General features: G+C 35.7%; 1 protein-coding gene across 1 annotated transcript; it reads left to right on the top strand.

Annotated features, from left to right (window-relative positions):
- Positions 1–6877: 6877 nt before the first annotated feature.
- IL18R1 (interleukin 18 receptor 1) lies at positions 6878–19819 on the top strand. Its single transcript, XM_072413689.1, has 10 exons — positions 6878–7091; positions 8090–8312; positions 8856–9027; positions 10142–10310; positions 11531–11599; positions 13566–13713; positions 14470–14609; positions 15862–16020; positions 17957–18112; positions 19162–19819. Exons 1-10 carry the CDS (start codon positions 7034–7036, stop codon positions 19509–19511), a joined length of 1644 nt encoding a protein of 547 aa, XP_072269790.1. The 5' UTR covers positions 6878–7033; the 3' UTR covers positions 19512–19819.
- Positions 19820–20234: the final 415 nt, after the last annotated feature.

Raw genomic sequence — 20234 nt, 5'->3', positions numbered from 1 at the left:
CCATTTTATTATTTTTTTAATTATTTTTATTACAGTTACCATATATACTGGAGGTATTGAATCTTATTTCCCCACTTTTCCCACTTTTCGCACATGCATACATGCCAGCCCTGTGACAGTATGCATCAGCACGCCTCCTACCTGCCCCATCATCTTTGAACATTACGTGTCCTGCCCGCCCCTGCATCTTGTACGCCGCTCCCTGCACTGCGCATGTCCATGCTCCAGGAGCGACGTACAGTAAAGAGAAGGGGCGGAGCGCCGCTGCTTCCCGACGAGCGAGATGAAGGAAGGCACTCTTGTTTCTCTCTGCGGCCGCGCTGATGTCCCTGCCGGGCCCATGCATTGAACATCCCAAGGAGGTAAGGAAGGAGATGGGAGGCAACCATGGCAAATGAGTACCCGGCGTATAAGACGACCCCCCACTTTGGGGCATATTTTTCTGGGGGAAAAAGTCGTCTTATACGCCGGCAAATACGGTACATACAAATCAATAAATTCAATGGTTTATTATAGAGAGAGGCCCGCAGCAGGGAATATGCAAGGGGCTACATGACAGGTGTGCTCGTGCTGCACTGAAAAAGGGGGGGGGGAGTAGGAGGAAGATTAAATTTCAGTAGAAAGGAGGGTCGGAGAGAAGCTAGGGGTCGAAAGTTTAAGGGGTGGAGTTGTAGCAGATAAAAGGAGTGGGTAACGGAAGCTCAGCACATTTTTTGGGAGAAAGAAATTTCCCACCCACCCGCCCTGTTATTCGGTGCGTGGGGGCTGTTGAGGTTGGTGGAAGGTAAGAGTTCTGATTTAATTACGGTTGGGGGGGCACCCAAGGTGGTGGTGAACCACCCTCCCATTCTTTTAGGTGGAACCTTGGAGGCCCCTGAGGTGGTGCTGTGCTGCTAGGGGGCCAGAATGGCATGGTGGTTTTGTGATCACGGGAAAGTGGTGGTGGCGGACTTTGCCTTCCGGACTGGCAACCTAGTTGATAGGGTGGTTAGTTAAGGGTTAATTTTAAAGGTGTTAGCTAAATATGTTAAATGTTATTTAAATGTTGTTTAAATGTTATTTAAATTTTATTTATTTGTTTGTTTGGTTGTTTGTTTGTTTGTTATTATAATTGATTACTTGATAAGTTAATTTATGGTATTGTTAAAATTGTTAAGTTTTGTTAAAATAAACGGCTGCTTGCCAGCCAATTTAAATGCACACAGGTGTGGAGTTTTTATTGAGGGGTTGGTGTTGGCAAGGAGAGTGGGAAAAGGTAGGTAATGGGGAAAGGGGGGGGAGTTTGAAGGGCATGGTATGAGCTACCCTAGTCCAGGAGTGGTATATGCAGTGAGGAGGGTTGAGGATTATGGTAGGTATACTGAAAATTCATTTCCAATCTGGTCCAAGTGATAGGCACAGTTCTGCATTTCTTTGAGCCAGATTTATCATCCAGTGTGGGAAATGTTAACCTCCAAACAATAGTTGGATAAATACATATTAATATTAGGTGGTTTAGAGAATCCAGAGCAATCACTGTACACAAAGTCAAAAAATATTTATTTAATGGGTATGATCTGAGAGCCCACAGCTGCTCTGCAATAAACAGATACAAATCTTTAGTGGAAATCGCAGGAACACTTCCTGTGTTCCTGTGAGCAATGTCTGTTTAAACTCTTCTATGCAAAAAAGGATATATGCAAAACAGAATACATAAACATGATCCTCACATTCATATACACATATATACCTCATATAAGTGTTCCCAAATGCTTACTGTTTATATTTTATAAGCATATTTTAGTATAGAGATGCTAAATTATTTATGAAAAACAAAAAAACAAGTCAAAAAAAATTTCATAAATTTTAATTTGAACTTAATCATAATAAATTAATGATTTACACTAAGTGATTTATTGAAGCTCTCCAATGCACCACATGTTAGTGCAGTGTTTCTCAACCACGGCTCCTCCCGAGGTTGCTAGGGGTTCTTTGAGCAATGAGAAGTTTGTGTTTCCCAGATCAGTTAAACTGATACCAGTCTTTCTATCTGTAAGGGATAGTATAGTAATTATAGCAGGGGTTCCCTGAAGATCTGAAAGTTATTTCAAGGGGTTCCCCCATGATTAAAAGGTTGAGAAACACCAGGCCTGATTTATTAAAGCTCTCCAAGGCTGGAGAGGATACATTTTCAACAGTAAACCTGGGCGATCCAGGAAACCTGAAATAGATCTGGTTCAGGGTTGAAACATTTGCTAGCAAATGGCAAATGACTTGATTCAAGGTGTGCTCAATCACCCAGGTTCACTGATAAAAGTGTATCCTCTGCAGCCTTGGGGAGCTTTAATAAACCAGACCCCAAGTCTTTATGGCCCCTTTAACACCTGCAGTATGAAACCACACTATTGGCAGCTCCCAGGGACACAGCAAACTACTGCTGTGCGACCAGAGGGTAACCGGATGTGCATGTTGAATAATCCGCATCCTGCTGCAGCCATTAGCATAAAATTGGTTCCCAATCTCTCCCATTCACTTTTACACATTCACTGGAAATAAAGAGGTTAAGACTGCAAGTGAGCCTGTGGTGGAACACTGCGGCTTAATGTGGGTGTGAAATGGCCCTTTCTCAGTTTATTGAGTAAAAATTTCAATCTTCCCTGGGGCTACCATAGGCTAAAATGAATGGTAGTGGTTGGAAAACATTTTAGGCACAGGTATACACATGACTGCGGCTGTATTGGATCACAGTACAGTTTCTGGAAGCAACTGGCTGTGCACTTGCTTTTCCCCCTCTGCACCACAACTACATTCACCCTCACTCAGCTGCACAACAAATGTGGTTGACACTGGAAACTAGAAAAGAACATTATATTCAAATAAGACAAAATTGTTTTTGTATAAATATACCTGGTGTTCACATATGGCAACCTTCTCTCACAGAATAGTATAGGCTGGAGAGGACTATAGCGGTAAACACGTATCTTTTTGATAAGCCTAGTAATATGATAAAATGAAGTCTCCAATCAATAACATGCAAATATTTCTAATATATTTTCCCTTTTGCCATAAAGCAACCACAGGTGTTTTCATCTTAGTCACCCAGTGTAAAGCTAAATGTCTATACATATAAGCCAAGTGTCTCACAGTCCATACTGAGTCCACGGCCCGGATTTAATAAAGCTCTCCAAGGCTGGAGAGAATACACTTTGATCAGTGAAGCTGGGTGATCCAGCAAAGCTGGAATAAATCTGGTCCAGGATTCAAAACATTTGCTAGCAAATAGCAAATTATTTTAGGAAATCCATTCCAGGTTTTATGGATCGCCCATCTTCACTGAAGAAAGTGAATTCCCTCCAGCCTTGGAGAGCTTTATTAAATCAGGGCCCATGTGTCTTAAATGTATCATAAATATCCTATAGCCATTAGAGTACCAGTGAAACCCTTCAGACAGACTATTCCATATATCCTGTAATCATTTAGGTGATATATCTTCTTTAAATCCATAACAAATCTATATATCTTTCATCAAATTCTACCAATTATGCTACATCAGTTTTACACTCCAAATAGAGTGACCTATACACCTTATAACCAAGTGGTGAATCCAATTACCTCACAATTCTTACCCCTTTTGTTTAGTGGCTTTAGAGTTGCACCATATTCCAGTAATGACCTGAAGTTCTATTGCTTTGTTAGATATTATAAATAGTGCTTATACTCAAACCTGACACAGGAAACTCAAACCTCAAGACACTAGAAACTACAGAGTTGAATAGGGTGCCTAGGAGCTGCTTACTGCATGTTTTTTTGACATTGAGTCTGAAAGGGGCCTTAGTAATTCAGTATCGTTATGACAAAACCTAAGGATTGGTTTTCATTTGCACCTTTTATTAGCCTTTTTTTTCAAGTCTTTATGTTTATTTGTTTGTTTTATGTTATGGAAAATATTAAAAACAGAAACAGTGTAGTACACAAACATGAGATGGGATGTGTCTAGGATTGCTTCTCAATTCTTGGCAATGCACTTTGGACATTCCATTTTCAGTCTATAGATGGCATTGTTGAAGCAGAAATCACAATGAATTTAGCTGATGGACCTTATGAAAAACAGCATATAAAATAAAATCTGCTTTCAAAGTTGCAATAATTTATTTGTCTTCCAGAGAATTACTGTGAATGTGGTATTATACAAGAAACAGCCAGAATCATCTAACTGCTTGAAGTGATGGTTTGGGCAGACTCCCATTCATAAATCAAATCCCATCTGAATGTAAAAAAACAATTAAATATCCATGTTCTTTAGATACTTTATAAATAATATTAGGTTCTCTAATGTTTACTATTGCCTATCACTATTCTATCACTATTCACAGCATTCTAACAGACCTTATATATAATAGAGTTTATTATAAAAAATAGTATATTGTGATATAGGGGATAACATTAAATCCTGGTCCCCTATTAAATGTAAAAGTCTTAAATGTCTTTGTTTAAAAGTATAACAGACCAGGGTCATAAGTTTCCCCTTATCAGATATTTCTTGATCTGACAACCAGCATCCTTTAGTTTACAGCACCCATTGTAAAAGTTTGAGTTTTGTGTCTCCAGGCGTCATAAAACTCAAATAATGCTAGTAGAGTGGCCTCCCATTGAACTCTGAGATGTATTCTGAAACACATTTATTTATAATCTTTATATTTCTAAAATACCATTCTGTATTAAGTAGTAGTTGACTGATTTGTAGTTGAATTGTTATGGGGAGCATTTTGAGACCAAGAACTATTCTCCTAGGCCTCAGGAAAGCCTGGAATCCATATGTAGCCTGTCCTGGTGAACCATAAGTCCCAGACATGCCTAGTGTGGTCTCTGTGAACTCTGTATTTTGTGGTGATTAATAATGGGGGGTTTGGCAGTTCATAAAACCTGTATCTAATAAATATTAATAGATACAAGGGCAGAACAAGGGCATTCTGGGAAGTGTCCAGAGGGCATGATAACCCATGTGGACACAACCGTTCAGTCAGCCCCCACCCGGCTTTCATTGGATTGTTGTATTAGTCCAACTTCTGTGGTTGGATAGAAAAAAGCCATGTAAGTCTAGCAGAGACAGCTCTCACTGACATCATCTTGTTGCTAAGGACAACAGCATGGACACATTGAGCACTGCAGGTAGCCCAGTGACTAATAACTTGGACTTTACACAGCAACCTGTTTTATTTCACAGTTTTCCCTTTTGTTTTACACTGTTGCTATTGTTCTGTTCTTTGGTCTTTATTTTTCTGTATTTGTTTATGCACTGTTTTTGATTTTTTTTACTTATTAAACATTAAAAAAGTGTAAGCTTAATCTCTGAATGTTCTAAGTAGAAATAGTGTAACTTGCTAACCCGAAATGCTGCTATAAACATTGTGATTTCTGAGACCTCCCTGTCTGGAGTGGCAGCAGGTTACACAGACAGTATTAAAAAGTAGAATCATAACTGCGGTTGTCAAGGGTAACGGTGGCAGTCTACCTGTGATGGTGTGTTTGGCAAGGGTTACAGAGTTGACTTTTCCCCGTGACGGCCATTCCCAGCCTGCTGGTGCTGGACTGTTGCTGAGCGTGCTGCAAAGTCTATGCGCAGGGGTGTGGGCTGAGAACGTTCGTCACAGTATGAACCAGTTCATAATGTCACCCCTATAAACCTTGTATAAAACAGAACAAATCTTACAGATTCTCTATAAGCATATTGTGTTGGTGGAGTAATGCAAATATAGTTTTAGGACACACAAGGCTTTCTTTTGGTAAAATTGTCTTGTAATTTTTTTTTTTTCATTTGTAATGTATAGACTATGTAATGTATATTTACCACATTTTAGATAAAATGTACATTTTATGATTATTATAGCACTAAATTCAAGTTTCTGGTGCAAAGCATTGCACAGGTATTTACAAATGAAATTACTGATTTCATTGTGCACATGGTTTTATTTTTATATACAGCAACTGCTGCACTCCTACAATATAAAGCAAATTGTGTCTCAAAAGCTGGAATTTCCTAGCATCAGCAGACAGAGAGTGACAAAGGAAGGAGCAACGCAAGCGGTGTAGGGTATGGAGGGTTCATATATAATATCATAGGTTTTGTAAGGTTTAAAAGAGCATAATCACATAGTGAACTGAAAAAAGAGAGAATATCCATTAATCAGTGCACTCTAATGAATAAACACAAAAAAATCAATTTCCTTAAATCTATTGCATAAAACTGTGAGTAGCAGGCATTTTGAAATATCCAGAATGTTAGAAATTAGGTTCAGGTCATGCAGGAATACGGAAGCTGGAAAGTCATCACCATTTAAAATCATTACTTTTACCAAAAGTTCCACCTTGATGATTTTGGAGAAAATTAGGTGCACTGATGTCATCTGCCTTTTGGATTTTGGAAATCTGCCCCTTCATCAGAGTAGTAGACAATTAGGGTAAAAAACTCAGTTCTGAGGAAGGTTTCTTTTTAACTCCTTTTTACAGGGGATGAGCTGAAATTGAGAGATGATGAGATTCTGGATACTGTGATAAACTCTTACTGACCACTGAGATAATCTCACTACATATTGGAATTAGTTAGTTTTGGAAATGATGTAATGGAAACAAATAAGCATAGAGAGAAGATTTCCCTAAATGAATAATAGTAAAAGTAGGAATCTTTCTTCATGGTCTCTTATAGAGGACTATTAGAGAGTACAGTTTATACCAACTAAACATCAAATGCATCAAGAATTACATTGAATTTTCTTTTTGGTCTTTGTACTTTTTGATCTTTGTAAACAGTTCTGATAATTTAACCATAGTCTTTACCAACACGGATTGCAAAAGTTCACATCTTCAGTTAATTGTTCACATCTTCATAGCAAAGCGTGTGTATGAGTCACATTACCTTGACTCACACACATTCACTTTAGCTTGACGTAGTCAAGGAAGTCAGCAAAATACAGAGATCAGAAGTGAGTGGACAACAAATGTACCTGACGGTAAATGAAAGGTCACTCACAACGAGTGATCTGTGAAGGCAAAGGCCATGTACAGAGAAAAAACTGCTTGCTTTGTCTTTGGGTTTGTTTGTCTGATAAAAATTGGTAAGTACGTTGCTTATAAACCTTTTACTTCTTCCTCTAGATTTTTTAGCATTAGAATATCATCTTTCCTATTATGGTCTGAAAGACATATGATCCAGTGAATGGTATTTTATGCAGCATAACTGACATTTGCATTTTATCTAGTATAAAAATACATGGATTTTTCTATCAGTTAAACACAGAAAAGACAGAAAGTTAAATAGGGTGATAAAATATCATATAAGATATTTCTGTGGACCCTTGCTAATTAGCCAATGGAACCCTCTTGCTGTGCTAGGTGATGCTGGTTTTGCACTCTTCCAGTTTTAGAAAAAAGACATTTCAGTTTCTGCATCAACCCAATAAAATCTATGTTATTTTGTGGCTGGGACTAAAACCAAAGATGGTTGAGGAAAACATTGTACCCTAGTTCTGACTGTGGTTGTTACCACCAGAGTAGGTTCTAATTGGCATTGTCCCAAGTGTTGGGCAAAAGCTGTGTTGTTTCATTTTGTTTTTCACATCTGTGTAAAATATGAAACCAACTTCAAGAAAGATATTAGCTTGCTTGTTAACACAAAGGAATCTTTTATCAAGGTACAGAACATCAGAAACAAATCATTTGACTAATGGTTTTATACTTTTTTCACATATACACTTCTATGTAAGAATATTTTTAATTTATACACTGATTATATAACTAATTTGGATGAAATTTAACTAAAGCAGTTATTTTTTATCTTCAGAAAAAAGCTCAAATAAAAATGTATATTATGGGTAATCACAGAGAATCCTTACTGGTACCAGCATAGAGAAAGCAGAGCTCATTAATTATATTTATAAAATTACACTGGTGCTTTGTATCGCCATATATAGCTATAAAAATAGAAATAACATTTTCATATGTCAGTGTTCATAAGGGACAAACACAGAACACTGGAGCTGTACAACCCAAAATCTAACATGGACCTATGTAGTAATTAATAATAACAAAAAGTAATTCTTTCCCTTTCTTTAAGTATATCCATGTACCTTTGAGGATGAGCACTGTGTTCTAGAATGTAAAGGAACTCCCATTCGTAATAATACAAAGGCCACAGTTACTTGGCAAAAAAGATTATCCTTCAATGCTTCAGAGATGATTTCTGCAGATACAGACATTCGAATTCTTGTGGATGGAAATGTGCTTGAATTTTGGCCACTATCTTTAAATGATTCTGGAGAATACATCTGTACTGTGCAGTAAGTAATTGTTTACTTTAATTGTTTATTTGTTGTACAAGAGAAGTTAAACTGTAGGAGACTGTGTTGAGAAGTCATAGGAACACTTGATTCATGGCTAATAAATGTATATTTCTGAGTTGCAACAGCAAATGTTTAAATAGCACTCTTCTCCTATTGGATCCAAATTAGAGTCAATATACAGAAATGTTCATTTGTGTAAAATGCTGGAAGTGAACAAAAGGGAGGCATAAGGTTTTAGTAGGTCTTTTAAGCATGTACATTCTTTAAAAAGATCATTGATGCCAGTCGAACTGGCCTAAGGAACCCCTAGCAACCTAAGGGGATCCCTAGGGTTCCACAGAACTCTGGTTGCAACAACCATTTCCATATGCCTCAATAGGTTCTGAGGCAGGATAGTACCGCTGACCTCTTGAACTTAATTCTGAACTTTTTGATCTGGTGGGGGATGTAAAAAAATCTCTGCAAAACATCAAATGACCATGTGGGTGCAGTTGGTTCTTTCTGAGATAGAATGCCTATTTTTTATTTTTTTTATTTTAGGGGAAAAGATTATGAAGTAAAAGTTTTAAACGTAATGAAGAAAAATCCCAACTATTGCAAAGATGACTCTTCAGCAAGCATTTTAAACAAGACTAAGGGAGCAGCAGCAATCATCAAATACAATCTGCCTGATAAATATAAAAGCAGAAATGTCTCTGTTGTATGGTATAAGGTAGATATAAAATGTTTGTATCATGATCTGTAAGTAAAAAATACAATGATTTGGCAAAATCAGAGTTTAAATTCCTGACGGAAAATGTCATTGATTCATTATTTACATTTACATTGAAGAATCATTACAGCATTAAAATATATTACACAGTACAAAGTTCAAAGCAGTTCCTATGGCAGTTATTTTGTCAGTTTACATAATAATGTTTGGTCAGTGGAAGGCATAAAACCGAAACAGGCGCCAGCTGATAAGTTTTGGCAAAAACCTCAAGTGACAACCTGATTGAGAGGACAGTTGGGGCCCATGCCTGAAGTTGGGAGAATTATTGGCTGATATTTTACACCTCACTTGGAAATTATTTTATTCATACTGCACAATTTTAGAAACTGAGATTAACTGAAATTGAATTAAATAAATGAATAATCTTGTTAGGTTTTAGGACAATGTATTTAGATTAAAGCAAAACTAAACACAAAAAAAAAAAGTTTGGAGGAGGTAAAAGTTTTTGGCAGAGAATTGCAAAGTTCCTACTGTTTTTTTAATTTTTGCTTACACTGCATTGCTCATGCTGTAGAAAGCAGTAGAAGAGATGTACAGTATCTTTCATAGCACCTGAGCACTGTATCAGAGACCTGACTAGTAAATAAAGTGATCAATGACAGTCCAAAATGAACCTGTCTGCAGTAAACTACAGCTCCCAATTCCACACAGATCTTTCTACCACCCAAAGCAGTGGAAATTGCATGCCTTTTTCTTATATTGGCAGCTTGAGTCCTTTCCTGTCTAGCAGAAAGGGTTACTCACCAAAACAGAGGCCATAGCTTGTTTCTGCTTTTTAAAGGGTCCGGGGTGAGCATACATCATGTAAATAAGGGGTCTTTCAATACATTTGGATTAACCTGTTGGTTATAATTGTTTATGTGCAGAAAATCATATGCAGTTGTAAGAAGGAACACTGTTAGTAGATTGCAGCAGACATCATTTTATGGTTTTATCAACATAATTTTCAAGACAGGCCAATAACAGGAAAAGCTGCATGCATCAGATTGTATTATATTATAATAATAAATATAAAAAAATTATTGATATGATAATATATTGCATTTGTTTACAGGATTGTGAGCTCTACGCTGAGAACAAAAATGAGATTTCATTTCAAGGTTTAAAGGTTTCAGATTCAGCTATTTACACATATGTTAGTACTCATGTGCACCAGGGAGAATATTACAACATGTCCAGCAAAACAAAGCTAATAGTAAATGACCATGCCATGAATGCCAAAGGTAATGGTGCTGGTGGGATATGTATTGTACAAGTTGTGTGTGTGTCTTTGTGATGCTTTTTTCATGACTTCATATCTTTTAGAGAAGCATTCAATGTTAGGATAATGTTTTCAGTTATATGTGCAGCCATTTACCTCTATAATGTCCTCATTCTAAGCAGGAGGCTCATAGTTATTTAAAACCTTTAGGTGCTTGTATTTTTTTTTCATAGGTTACAAATAATAATTATGCATCACAAATATATTTCTATACATGTGATCCCCTTTTTTTTAACTCCATGTTAGACTAGGAACATTGAAAAGCCTTGCTGCATCCCCTGTTGGAACAAATTGAACCATTCTTTATAAGGATTTTTTCCTTCCTCTGGGTGAACTTAGTATACGGGGTTTTATTTGGGATATGCTGGTTTGTAATATGTTTATTTCCCTAGTGGTTGAACTTGATGGACTTGTTTATTTTCTTTTAACCTAACTACATATTTGCTTTAAGGAGGGTCCTGTTCATTTATTCCTTTTTTTTTCTGGGATTTTTCTCCAGTGTATACACCTTAACCTAACTAAATGCTAACATATAACATTTTTGAATATGCTGTAGTGGTATTTAATTGCAGAAGGAAATCTTAAGTAAAGTTTCAACCTATATCTGCTAGGAATAGATACATTTATGCCTTCCCTTAAGGTGCGTACACACTTCCAATTTTTATCGTTCCAATCGAACGACGAACAATCGATTGGGCAAAAAATCGTTCGTAAAAAAGTAACCAACGACGCCGACGAACGAGGAAAATTGTTGGAAACGAACGACCGGACCGGCGGATCGGATTGGGCGACGATCGTTGAACATCGTTCGTGTGTACGGTCGTTCGTTGATCGTCCATGTTCAGAGCATGCGTGATGAACGAACGTCCGTTCACTTTCCTGTCGTGCACATAGTTCCTCTATCGCTTAAACGATCGTATCTATTGTGTGTACAATATCTACGAACGATCGTGTCGTTACCTCTATGTGCAGGATCGGTGCTATACGATCGTTCATATATATCGTGCAGGAACGTTCGTCGTTCGTTTTCCGACGATAATAATTGGAAGTGTGTACGTAGCTTTAGCTGATACCATTTTAACTATCTTTACATTGCTTTGTCAAGGTACAGAAATACTTATATTATTTACAGATATCATGTAATTTTATTTTTTTAATTTATGTTTTTTTTTTTACTTTTAGAAATACAAGAACATGTAAAACATAGGATAAGAGGCTTGGAAAGCACTGTCTTTACAGTAGTAGAAATAGGTAAGTACACTTCTAACTATTACTATACATCATGTCTACAGGTGCATCCAGTGTAGTTATTTAGTAAGAATAACCAGCCCTAAACTTATTTGATTTTAAAGAAAACTTTTACTGTAAAACATGCAGATTGCCATTTCTGCTTTTAATTCTAAAAATGCTAGTGGCTGGGCTGAGAAACTGATGATTTTGTTTTATTAGTGCAAACAGTTTTAGTTAATTAGTTTTAATAGTTTAAAGTGCATGCATACCCACTTTTGCATGAATTGCAGACCTCTGCATCTAGTCTGTATTTAGTATAAATCTAAAACAACTGGGAAGTAAATTGCATTCGTTAAAGCGGACCCATCACCAGGTTTTTTCTTTTACAAAAAAGGGTAAACAGCCCTTTTAAATGAGGTAAAAAATACCTTGTTTTTTGGGAGGGTAAAACCCCATTAAAAAAAAAAAAAAAAAAAGGCTAAAGGCCACGGTGATAAAAAATGGGAGCGCAGAGCCTCCGGGGATACCCGCATCACATATTTCAGGAGGCTCCTGTCTGCTCCTTCTGCTCAAGCCCATACAGCTTTTGTATGACTTTGTAAGCAATTGTGAAGATATTTTAAATCAAGGTATGTGGCTTAGACTTAGAAAAGGAGAGAAAAATTCTCTAGCACCCAAAAAATGCATAAAAGAACACAAAAAATGCCTATTCATTTTGGGGTATTTATGGTTATTTTAACACTTTTCAAATTCTGCAGGATACATTTTATTTACAGCCTATCAAGAAAACGTTGTAGTTTGAACAGGCTTGATGGAGTCAATATGAATTTCAAACATGGGCGTTTAAATGCTTAATTTAAACACTAAGAAAACATTCCCTGTAGCCTATAATGTGATTACCCTTATGTATGCCTAGGCTAATACATGCTAATATTGCCTCTCAATCAATAATATTGTGTTTGTTTAAGCATGCCTGAAGCACACCTTTAGTTCTACAAATTGGTTGATATTAGGACCATCATGAATAGTGAAGAATTTCACGAGGAAGCTATATAATGCATCCCCACAAATGGGGTTGTACCATTTGGGTATAAGGTGGTGCTTCATTTTATGGAAATACTATGTCAGAAGGCAAAATCAATGAACTTTAGAAGTTTTGCATACAATGTTAAAATCTGATCATGTCTACAGCTAGGTAGCATAAATTGCAGTTCAGTAATTGGTATTATGGATGGACAGTACTGAATTTTTCCCCTACATGTACAAAAAAGCCTAAGCAGAATAATAAATGATCTTACTGATGTGCTGTTTTGATGTTTAGTAAAAAGTTAACATCTACACCATCATTTGCACCTCTAACCACTCTTCCTGGCATCTGTCATATGCCAACTTCCCTGCAGAAATCAGTGACAGGAAATATGTATTTCATGTGTTAGCTATGGTTGGTAGTCTAGCTTTACCTTCTGTTTGATATGTAAGAGTGCCAAGATAGCAGCACAGATTTGGGAAATACATGGGTTTCCGCTGAAATTTTTTCAAGATCATGCATCAGAGTCCTGTGTCAGCTAAATAGTTCTTATTTGGCAGCAATTCCCGGCAAGGAAGAGGGTTGCTGTCACTGACCTTTTTAGTATTATAATTAGTGGTAATTTTGTTGAACCCACACAATGAAATGTGAAACTATTTTTTTGTGTAAAGGAAAACCATGCATTTGAATATTCAAATCATGTAAACATACTTTCAGAATCACTTCCAAACTTCCACTTTTACCAACTTGTTTTGTGGCCTTTTCAGTTCTTCTGGCTTTACATCAGTGCACTGGAGAACTTGCAGAAAGGGTTGCAACACCTTTTATGTTTATTTAAAAATGAATACAAAATTTACACACTGAATATTCAGTTGGTTTATTATTGAATACTTTCCTGACCTATGTTTCTTAGTGACTGGTAAAATATTGTAACTGTAATTTATTTTATTTAACACATAGGACAAAATGTATCTGTAAAATGCGAAGCCTCAGTAGGCAGTACAGAAGATTATGAGTTGTACTGGATTCACAAGCGGGAGGTCAATGACTTAGATTGTTTAATTGAGGACTGTAAACCATCCTATCCTATAACCAAACCGTGCATGAAGTGAGTCATTTTTATTTGCTAATGGTACATAAGAGTAGGCTACAAGTAATTTATTCTGGTATCATATTTAATGAATTTCAGATGAAAATAATTGAGCATGTGTATTGGTATTATTATTAGAATGTTTATATAAAAGTTTTTATATACCTGCTACGACATATCTTTTGCTATTGTAAACAAACATTTTATATATATATATATATATATATATATATATATATATATATATATATATGGGCATACGGTATTTGGCAAATATTTTCAGTCCTGTACCAGATCCATTCCAGGTTTTCTGGATCACCCATGTTCACCCTATGATAGTCTATCTTCTCCAATCTTGGAAAGCTTTAATAAATCAGGCCCATTGTGTGTTTATATTAGGAATTAAGTGAGGGCTTGTATCTTGCTAACCAATCCTTTGATATAAAATACAGTATATTATATTGTTTAGTTATTGAAAGGATAATTTTACCATCAACTCTCCCAGTATTCCTCTTACACTACCCTAAGCTGATATTCTTCACTCAAATGCTTACTTATCTTCTTTGAAAGTGTCATGATCCCACATTGTATACAAACCGTATGCCCAAATTTTGTGCTGTAATGTCCCATAGACCTAAATGGGAAATACCCATGGGGGCTTCTGAGGTGGTGGGGCGGAGGTAGGGGGGGTTATTATTAAAATAAACTTGTCCTTTACTACTTTTGTCAAGTGATTCCTTAAGAAAATAAAACATGCTGCTTTGAATGTTTAAGCTCCAAGAAAGACGTAGGAATTGCATATATTGAACTGATAATACCAAGTATTGATGAGGATTATATAAAGTACCCAGCTGAATGCATTCTAGCGAATACAGTGGAACCGGACAAAAAGATGTTTGTTTTTTTACTGAGAGGTAAGACAATGGGGTTATGAGTACATTGAAATCTGGGGGTATTTTGTAGGGTCACTAAAATATTATTTTCATTTCTTACTGAAATATCAGAAGTTGATTCATAGGGCTTAGGACAACTTGAACACTTTGCATTGGTTTACTGAGTAAGACTGTCAATGGGCTCTGTGCTACAAGGTTTGTAATATTTGTAAATACAATATACAGTTCAATATGCAGCGTATCACAACTATACATACAAGAAAAAGAAACACATCATGAAAGGTTTTCTAGATGAACAGTATTTCTTATCATTAAAAATTAGTATTTCCTATTGATTTCCTTTTCTCGATCCAAAGTAAAATTACATCCTATATTTATAACATACATTAACGTGAACATCTGTTTTATTATCTAAAAAAATTAGTATGTTAGCCTATTAAGAAACTTTGTGCCTTCAATATTTTTCCTGCTGCCATGGGGCATTTCATTCCTGGACACTGGAAAATTTTATACAGCCAACTCTTTTTAGGTATAGGCAGACAACTTATATGATATAATGTGTCTGGAAAATTTAGAGTCTATGAATAATGACAAAATGGACAAAAAATCTGCAGACAGAATTGTTTCAGTACAACTGACTTATTTAATTGCAATAGATTATTTGTGCTTGTTATCACAACCACAGGAATTTATTGTACGTTTTGTCTTTCTGTAAACAGTAAAAACTTGATTTACCACAATAAAAGACTAATATTCCTCATTGTAAAAACAATTTTTCCCTTTAGTTCCATGTTACAAAATGTATGTGTAAGAATTTTGCTTTCAATGATTTTTAAATTTCTCCATGCTTTTTACCATCGCTTACCCAAACTTTCAATTAGGAAACACAATGGTTACAACTTTACCAGTGTGTTATACACCCCTGGCTTGTGAAATTCATTAGAATTCAACAACAGAAAAGCAGGAGACTGGTTTATAATAGAGGCCTTCCATGGTATCTTTGAATGTTAATTTTTATATTACTGGGGTTATTTGAGACTGGCACATAAACCATATTTTCTAATTTATAGGGGAATATAATAATACATAAAGTGATATAGTTTATACACATTTTGTAGCCTACTATGTAAGGCTTATGGTATGGTATTGTTATGGTACAAATAATCATATTAAAGACAAAAAATGACAATAGACATGCAAAATTTGATTAGTTTTACTTTTGTGCATGTGTTGTATCTTAAAGTCTTTTTGTATCTTGATTTTCTTTCAACAGAAAAGCAAGATATCCCTAAAAGTGTTTTCACCACATCCGTTATCACAGCTGTGACTTGTTCAGTTGCTATTATATTTATATTTGTTTTGTGCATCTTCTTTAGAATTGAGATTGTTTTATTGTACAGAAACATCATAGGACTGGATGAGACAAATGGAGGTAGGTGTAACAATTCTTAACTTAACACTTAACTATTTTTGGAAGTAAAAAGTATAGTAAAGCACATCTAAAGATATATGCATCATATATATTTTGAAACACGCTGTAGATTAAATTCTATATCTATGATATTACTCATGGCATGATCAAATATGTGGTGATATTTGCAATTACCCACAGTGAATTATTTAAATGGGGTGATATTTGTGTGTGAGACATTTGTGAAAGAGAAATTGCTTCCCTTGTTCTAGACTATTGGGACAACTTTCTTTCATTTTTAGGATTATATATTACTTTCTGACAACAATATTGTATATTGGAAAGATAGCCTTACATTCTGGCCAGACAAAGTAACTTGGGTGGTTTTAGATTTAGGTTAATAAAGGTATCTCATTTTTGATATACATGGTTGCATGACAAAAAAAGCCCTTTGCATTGTTGCTTAGATGGTACAAAGTCCTACTGGCAAACAGTGGGAGGAAGGATGCCACTTATACATTGGTGTTCTCTGGAAGGAGTTATTATTAGATTGGTAATAAGTAAGACAATTTCACCTTTGCAAAAGATAAAAAAAAATGATAGTGTAAATAAATACCTGAGAGATAAGAAGAGTTACTTCAGTGATCCAAAATGCTACATCTGCTGTTTTAATAATGTTCAATCAACTTAGGCATTGTTGGTCTGGAGATTTATCTTGACAACTCTCTCTCTCTAACTTGACACCTGCAAATACAGTCTTTATTGTGTTGTCATTTGAATTTAATTTACAAAATTATGAAAGAGGGGGAGACACTTTACTCTCTTAATTGTCAAATGGACCCCAATAATTATGGTGTGACTACCTGGAATATAGAACGCATATGGTTAATGCCACCTTTGACTTCTTTTAAAAAGAACAAAAAAATAATGACCGAGCTTCTTCAAAAATGCTTGTATACAGTACAAAGAAAAAAAACAAATATAAGGGAATAACAAGGAGAAAAAAAAAGAAAGAAAAAAGGAAGGGGGTCACCATGAACAAACAGGCCTAAAACCTGTACATCAGATACATTATCAACATTTAGGCCTAATATTAGCATAAAAATAGTCAGTGACAAAATTAAAAAAAATAGCACTAATACATCTTACCACATCGTCAAGACCAACATATTTAAGTTTGGTACAGAAAATTGGAACCGGGGTTCCCAAAGCAGCATATACTTAGAATGAGTAACATATTATCAACTCAAAGTTGCACTTAGTGAATTGTTTCTTACAGCCATTTGCTATCGTTTGCTTAGCAGCTATGTGCGAACACAACTTAAATTTAGCCCTGGAAAGTTTCAGTGGGCTGAATTGTAACAGTGCCAGCAATGAATGGGTATATGTATTGGAAACACTTTATTCAACAGGTGAAAGACCCGACCCAGGAATCTAATTACTAAGCAGCAGGTCCACCAGACATGCATAACCGTACCCAGTTCCTGGCAGCCCCTGAAACAGGATCCAGATCCAGTTGTGGCACAGTGTTTCAGGCGTGCCGGTATCTTGGAGAGCTCTAATAAATCGGGCCCTCTGTGTCCCATGCTGCAGCCTTTAGCTAATGACACTATATTATTTATGTTCAGCAGGATATCATTCTGCCCAACAGAACATCTAGGAGGCTAAAGCCAGTACCTGACATGGGAATTTCAGTGCCTGGCTGGCAGAAGGACACTGCCCAGACCCATAGTTTCGCTACATTCAATAGACCCGTGTCCACAATTTATCACAGTACGACATTACTGTATTATTAGTCAATACTCTATTATTAGTGTCCTGGGATAAATTATGGTACAAAAAGTTCAATCATTCACTGAAGGGACTTATAAGGGTCATTCATACATTTGCTAAGTTGCACACACAAAATGTTTCTATTCCTATAGACTGCACTTACATTTTGTTGTTGTCTTGACAGATTCCAAAGAATATGATGCGTACATCTCTTTTGAAAGGTATTCTAGTTTTAAGGGAGAAGAGAGAGATTTCGCATTAAACACCCTTGTGCCAGTTTTGGAAAATTGCTTTGGCTTTAATCTATGTATTTTCGATAGAGATGTTACTCCAGGAGGAGGTGAGAACATTTTCCTTATGTTGTTTTTATTTTCATTAGGAATACTGTGCACACTTTTTAGTATGCTTATCCTATAGGATTGGAGAGGGAATGGAGTAAAAGAAGGAGGGATGATTCATATACCTCTATCCTTGGAAAAACCTAAGTCATACACCTTCAGTATGCATACATTTTAAAGAAACAAAATACCCAAATTTTGATAGTCTAGTCTGTATAGCGATGCAAGGCAGTTGGAATTGTCAGAACAAAAGTTGAGAGACAGAACCATCTACTTTGGTGACATCTGTAAAAGGGGTAAAACACCCTCAATTTGTAAAGATCTCCTTGGTAAGTCTCCAAAACAAAGCTTTTGAATATACATACACAACAAAGAGCAAAGTAAACAAATTGATCTTCAGTAAATCCAAAACATCAAGCAAAATGAGTAACAATTTTGAACACATGAAAGCACTCCTGTCCTTTTTTTTGTTGTGTATTTTGCCACTAAAATAAAACTTTGCTTTTCATTTCTCTTATATAATGCTTCTATTGTTAATAAGCACTTAAGGTAAACATGCAAACCCTCCTGTTGTACATTTTGCCAATAACGTCTATTGTGGCTAGCTGGTATTATTTGGAAGCATTGATATTGATTGTATTGTTTATGAGTAGACTGTTCCCATAATCTCTTTTCCAGTAAAGTTAAAACTGCATCTGCTTGTTCAAGGTCATTGACTCACTAAATGGAGCTATAAAGATAAAGATTGGCCTGAAGCATGTGTCTAAAAACAAAGCCATCATTGGGTGCTCCCATATTACAACATGAAGTGGCTGCAGTGGCTACTACTGGGCTGGTTGACTTAGAAAACAGTCAAGATAATATTAAATATAACTAGGCTATATTTATTTTTATATATAGCCTACTATTAAAGGTCATTGCTATTTGCATAACTACTTGGGAGTAGAGAAACTTTCAAACCACAGTTATGATTATGAACATGCAGTGTAGCTGCACCAAGTAATTAATACTCAAACTAAAGTAATATTTATATCTTTTAACCCTAATACAGCTATGGTTGATGACATGAATGCATTTCTGGAGAAGAGCAGGAGATTAATCATCATTTTCAGCAAAAATTATACCTCTGATAAAGTCATGTATGAGATGGAAAGTGGCTTGCACAAAGCAATGGTGGAACGTAATATTAATGTTATTCTGATTGAGTTCACACCTATAAATGAGATAAGTTTTATACCAGAATCTTTTCAGCTGCTAAAGACAACAAACAAAGTTAAATGGAAAGGAGAGAAGTCTCGTCCTTTGAATTCTAGATTTTGGAAGAAAATCAAGTATCTGATGCCAGCAAAGCCTGCACTGAGAAAAAGTGATTTTTTTACTCGCAGGAAATACAGAGTTTAACATAACTCAAGAATGCAATCTGATTTTTCCTTATAGGAATGATTTAAAAATGTTTTTGATGCAAACAAAATAACATTATCTATGAAATTATTTATTTTTCCTGAAGCTCAAATGCCATAACTGAAGAATTTCCCCATGGATGCTTTTTTCACCTTTGACAACAATAACCCTCCAACATCAGGGCCAGATTAAGACCCATAGAGGTTCTAAGCACTTAAACGATTTTGGTGTCCCCATATATATGTAATTCAAAATATAAACAATATTAAACCATAAAATAAAATTTTATCAAAATTAAACAAAACAAAGTAAGATGGAAATGAATGTTTTTTTTTGTATACTACCACTTTATTTATATTTGAAAAGTTTTCTCCTACTTTTTTTAATTGCAGATATGATGTAACACATCTGCTTCTATACTTAATAGAGAACAGGCATCCAGCCTGGCATAGATGTTCTGATGGGATTTCTAATATACTTCAACTAACAAAATGAACGCTCAGCTGAGAAACTTGTGACCATTATTGTTTAAAATAACTGTCTACATTTGGAAAGGCACACTCAATATTGTCTTCTACTAAATCTTGTTTTTACATTTTTAGTTGCACTGAACTTATGGCGCACATATGAATTAAACTGCTGAAGCTCAGCTGAGAAAATACTGTTGAAGTCCTCTTGGTAACTGGGTAACAATAATTACATTATTTGCTGTCAGTGTCATAT

This window comes from Pyxicephalus adspersus, chromosome 1, assembly GCF_032062135.1.
Source record: "Pyxicephalus adspersus chromosome 1, UCB_Pads_2.0, whole genome shotgun sequence".
NCBI lineage: Eukaryota > Metazoa > Chordata > Amphibia > Anura > Pyxicephalidae > Pyxicephalus > Pyxicephalus adspersus.
The sequence above is the reverse complement of the archived record's forward strand: the minus strand, read 5'-3'. Positions and strand labels throughout refer to the sequence as shown.

What these genes read in the sequence shown, in the direction of transcription:
- IL18R1 (XM_072413689.1), top strand. Translation starts at nt 7,034, where the DNA reads ATGTACAGAGAAAAAACTGCTTGCTTTGTCTTTGGGTTTGTTTGTCTG. An exon ending in GAATACATCTGTACTGTGCA is followed by an intron (nt 8,313 to 8,855) that starts GTAAGTAATTGT and finishes TTTTTATTTTAG; the next exon opens with GGGAAAAGATTATGAAGTAA. An exon ending in TCTCTGTTGTATGGTATAAG is followed by an intron (nt 9,028 to 10,141) that starts GTAGATATAAAA and finishes ATTTGTTTACAG; the next exon opens with GATTGTGAGCTCTACGCTGA.